This window comes from Ipomoea nil, unplaced genomic scaffold (assembly GCF_001879475.1).
Source record: "Ipomoea nil cultivar Tokyo-kokei standard unplaced genomic scaffold, Asagao_1.1 scaffold2279, whole genome shotgun sequence".
Classification (NCBI taxonomy): domain Eukaryota; kingdom Viridiplantae; phylum Streptophyta; class Magnoliopsida; order Solanales; family Convolvulaceae; genus Ipomoea; species Ipomoea nil.
In genome coordinates this window covers 2974437-2978757 of record NW_017618707.1, presented here as the reverse complement: position 1 = coordinate 2978757, position 4321 = coordinate 2974437, and the positions used below count along the sequence as shown (strand labels likewise).

General features: G+C 35.6%; 1 protein-coding gene and 1 long non-coding RNA gene across 4 annotated transcripts; both read right to left on the bottom strand.

The window, feature by feature from the left end:
- LOC109150533 lies at positions 1-685 on the bottom strand. 2 transcript variants are annotated; one of them, XR_002049164.1, is made up of 3 exons: positions 654-685; positions 249-289; positions 1-153 (listed from the first exon to the last, which is right to left on the bottom strand). It is a non-coding gene; the product is annotated as an uncharacterized LOC109150533 (long non-coding RNA). The 2 variants fall into 2 exon arrangements; XR_002049165.1 differs by lacking the exon at positions 654-685 and adding an exon at positions 370-448.
- A 620-nt stretch (positions 686-1305) lies between these two features.
- LOC109150530 (arginine--tRNA ligase, chloroplastic/mitochondrial-like) lies at positions 1306-2288 on the bottom strand. 2 transcript variants are annotated; one of them, XM_019298462.1, is made up of 3 exons: positions 2023-2288; positions 1832-1930; positions 1306-1429 (listed from the first exon to the last, which is right to left on the bottom strand). In XM_019298462.1, the coding sequence occupies exons 1-3, from the start codon at positions 2104-2106 to the stop codon at positions 1319-1321; spliced, it is 294 nt and encodes a 97-aa protein (XP_019154007.1). In that variant the 5' UTR covers positions 2107-2288; the 3' UTR covers positions 1306-1318. The 2 variants fall into 2 exon arrangements, 1 of the variants encoding a protein (XP_019154007.1); XR_002049161.1 differs by lacking the exon at positions 1306-1429 and adding an exon at positions 1473-1553.
- Positions 2289-4321: the final 2033 nt, after the last annotated feature.

The following is a 4321-nucleotide window of genomic DNA, read 5'->3' as shown; positions in this document are numbered from 1 at the left end:
AATTAAAATTTGATTACATGATCGATTAAAATACTAATCTCTTTGAGCTCAATTGGGTAATAAGGATAGATAACCTTATCGTCAATGTATGTTCAACCTTTGCAACCTCTGCAAGGAGCCGAGCTTCATCAATGAAAGGCAATTTGGCAAGCCCTTGACATCAAGAAATATTTTAATTCAATTGCATGATAAACATCACAGAAGATATCCTTTCTCAGAAAGCAAATTATAAATGTTTTAATCAATACCTGCCAAGAAAACCTCTTGCCATTCATGTCCACTTCAAAATCTACAAGCATAACAACCATATAAACACAATTCCATTACGTTTTAAAAAAAAAAATGAATACATTAAGCGATAAAAAATACTAGTGGGATAAAAATCAATAGTAGGCGAGTTTGGGTCTGTGATCAATCTCCTATAATGCTCGGGAAGCGCATGTGAACTCAGTTAGAACTCCAAAAACACCATAGCGTGAAAAGAAATAAAGAAGAAAGATACTGGTACAAACCTTGCTGCAGGGAACACACCAAAAAAAAAAAAAAAAAAAAAAAAAAAAAAAAAAAAAAAAAAAAACAGAATATGATATGAAAAACAATTAACAAGACAAAATCTCTAAATTAGTAGACCTTCTTTAATACAAATTGAATACCTTGCTGCCATCCGTCAAATACCCTCCTATCAACCTAAACTCCTTGTAAACAGCCGTGAGCAAGTTAAAAAAATTCATGTATCCTGAAACATAAAAACCTCTACAACAAAGTGCAAGTGAATAAGTACATTAAGATGATAGAAATATTAGTTTCAAGTGCCTGTTAACATCTGAAACTCATTGAACTATGTGCTACTTATGAGAAGCATATGAATATATATAGTGCCAAAAAAGTTGGTCTGAGCAACACATCAACTTAAGATCCATCTGGGAGAGCAATGCGATTCAGATAAACCAAGCTGAAACATGGGTGTCAAATATAAATTTGAAATTTTAAACCATTCACGAACACAAATTCAAAGTAGCCAAGCAGAGAAATACAAATGCGGTACATAAAGGAACTGGATTTGTAATCAAACCCAAAACTTAACCTGATAAGGCTTTTTTGCCACCACTTCAGTATCACCTTCTTCATCAAACTCCCCAACCTTTCTCTTCGCCTTCCCTTCGCAATCTGTTGCTAAGTGGCCCATTTGACCACATCCCTGAAAACCGCAAAGTCAAGTCGTTGGATAAAGCAAGGATATTTCCTGGTTTAAATATATGCCAGGAAATAATAAACCAATATCATTAAAAGTATCAAGAGGGTGAGTATAAATAGGCCATCAGATTTTATAAACTGGGTTGATACCCAATAAGTGGAAGCACTTCCTCATCACAACTGTGGTTGCTTCACAAAGCAAGAGCCTACTTGTTTCCTGGGTCGAGCCAACCACCTGAAAACCGCAAAGTCAAGTCATTGGATAATGTATAAGTACATTTTCACCGATAAAACATGGCATAACATAGCATTTTTATCCCGCTTCACCCAGTAAGAATAATCCATGACTGCTGTTTCAGCTGTGAACATGGGAATAATATGTAATCAAGAACAATCCCACAAAATGATTAATCCACCTCAGAAAATGGGAACAAAATGTTGAGGGTAATGCAGCAAGACATGTAATTTGATGGTTTACACCATGGAAGTACGTATCACTTTATATTCAAAACCAAATTTACTTGTTTTTTTTTTTTTTACAAAAGGATAACACAGTCAACTAAAGAGTTATATTGAAAATTGGTAAATGCAATCATGATACTAGTTTCATATAATTATCCATAGAGAGCTTGCATACCTGACAGTTTGTGTAGAATCTTGTGAAATCCTCGGATAAGTTATAGAGATACTCGCACAATAAATTTGGTAGAAGATTCGTACAAGCTTCTTCAACAACCTACAAGAGTAAGAGGAAAAGAAAATGCAAAATTGATACTCTCATAGCTAAGATTGATGCCAAGCAGATGAGATTAGGGATTATTAATTTACCTCAGGAAATTGAAGTAAATGGAGTCCCAACATTCGCTCATCGTGATGAGCTAAATCTAGTGTCCCAGTCTGTTCAATAACCATAACATCAGTCTAAAAAATTAACTAAAAGATTGGAGAATTCTAGTTTGGAGATTGTAAGTCTGCAACCATTCACAGGCACTACATCATTGCCATGGTCTGTGCTTTTTTACAAGGATACTTGGGCAATCAATAAAAAAAAATCCCTAAAGCCAAGCTTAGCTCATCTGAATTGCCATAAAGTGGGTGGGTTGTTAAAGTGGAGGTGAAAATTGAGCTGAAATAAGATAAAGGATATTAAACAGTGAATGTTATAGGATCAACTTTCCTTTGTTGCTTCAGTACGTTTCTTTGGGAGGTTGGGAGGAGTGATAAGACACATCAGGTATGATATTGATTAAAAAAAAAAAACTGAACTCAACTCAATTACTTCACATGTTTTTTTCCAAATGGAAATCTAAACCCCCTGATGATGACTTAACAGCGGAACAGTTTCCCCTATTTGTACTGTACACCTTCTGCAGATTCCTGATCTGTATACATCTGCAAATCATGAAGATAGGCGTAATTGTACAACTCAATACTTGTACAGAATGCATGCACAACTAAGTTAAGGAAATTCACTTGGAGATGATATGTAAACATTACCTCACATCAATTTCTTGTTGTTTCATTTCCAAACTGATAGTTTCCATGACCGATTTGTATATCTCTTCTCCAAATAAATTTGCACTCTCTTTATATCTGAGTTGTTAATTAAATTAACTTCTGAGGTTGAAGCATAATGTTCTCTAGTATTTTTTCTCCTCCAAAAGGATTTCCATAATGTGGAATTCCATGGGAAGTGCAATCCATTCTCCCTACTAAGGAACTGATTGTATGTATAAACTCCTGGGTTATTGAGACAGCATAAATGTATTAAATTTTCAGTTGATAAAATCATTGAGACAGCATAAATGGGAAGTGCAATCCATTCTCACTGCTTGATAAAATCATTGAGACAGCATAAATGTATTTATTTTCAGTTTTATCTGAAATAGCTTAGGATTTTAAAGAGGATGAGGACTGCTTTTATCTATAAAAAATCTCACTCAGGATCATGAACTCAGAGTCCTGTCCTGCTTCCCTAATTTTACAAAAGAACCTTTCATGTTCAGGTCCCTTAAATGAAAGCATTACTCTATTGATCAGGAAAATACTTAAACTTAAGAATGATTGAATGAATTTGACTTGGGATTTTCAATTTAAAGGAAAAGTAACAAGTCACTGCAGCTATGCCTTCCTCTTGACCAACAGCTATGGCAGTTTTTGCTCGTGTGAAAAATGTAGAGATCAGAAAGGACATTGTGATGGCACTGAGTCCAAAAGCAAAGAAGTAGACAAACACCAGTGACTTGTCACTGTACTGGAAAAGGGTAGTCATAGTGCAGAGAGTAATGATCACAGAAGAAACTGCAAACTGCCAAGGAAATAAAAGCACTAAAATAAGATAAACTAGTAATTCATTCTCACAAAACAATATATAGAAGAAATTGCAACTAAAAGGATGTATCATGACAAAGGTGGCTTTCCAGCCTCCAAATAACGGGTATCGTGGCTCAATTAAGAGCTCGGACTGCAAAAGGAAATGGAGATTGTAAATTAGAGTGAATTATACTTGAGCTATAAAGAAAAACGCTTACATTTTGAAATGAGTGATTGAAATTGGAGGTCTTCTTATCTCTTCATCCACAATAGACTGACATAATAAGAGTAACGCATAAAACTCCATTTAGCTCATAAATATATGTATGTCAGAGAAAAGTACCTAAACCCTAAAATGAAATAAGAGCAAAGAAATTACCTCACGCCCCTGCTAGGAAGTAGCCTGTAACGTACTAGGGTTTGTGAAAGGGAAATTGAGAAGAGAAAGAGAATAAGAAGGATTGGGAGAAAAGAGTGTAGTATATTCTGCAAAATTCGCATAACTCATTCATACAAAATCTCAGCTTAATAAGCCATACAATCCCTAACTGCATAACAAATTAACTGATTTGGAAGGGCCTGGAATTTATGCTTGAAACGGCGTCGCATGGGTGTGAGCAACGGCTAACTTCCCACTAATTCGAACGACGTCGTTGGAGCCCAACGGTTATTTTGTTTAAGTAGAACGACGTCGTTTTCATCCTCCCTCAACTTCTTCCAACCGTTCCTTCAGACGACATCGTTTCTTCTTTTCCACCCTTATGCTTTCATCCCCATTTCTGGTTCCTCCTTCCAGGTGTGTTACAGTACCCTC

Coding starts and splice junctions, on each gene's coding strand:
- LOC109150530 (XM_019298462.1), bottom strand. CDS start 2,106: ATGGTTATTGAACAGACTGGGACACTAGATTTAGCTCATCACGATGAG. Junction 1,931..2,022: donor ATTTACTTCAATTTCCTGAG/GTAAATTAATAA, acceptor TTACTCTTGTAG/GTTGTTGAAGAAGCTTGTAC. Junction 1,430..1,831: donor GATTCTACACAAACTGTCAG/GTATGCAAGCTC, acceptor TGCGGTTTTCAG/GTGGTTGGCTCGACCCAGGA.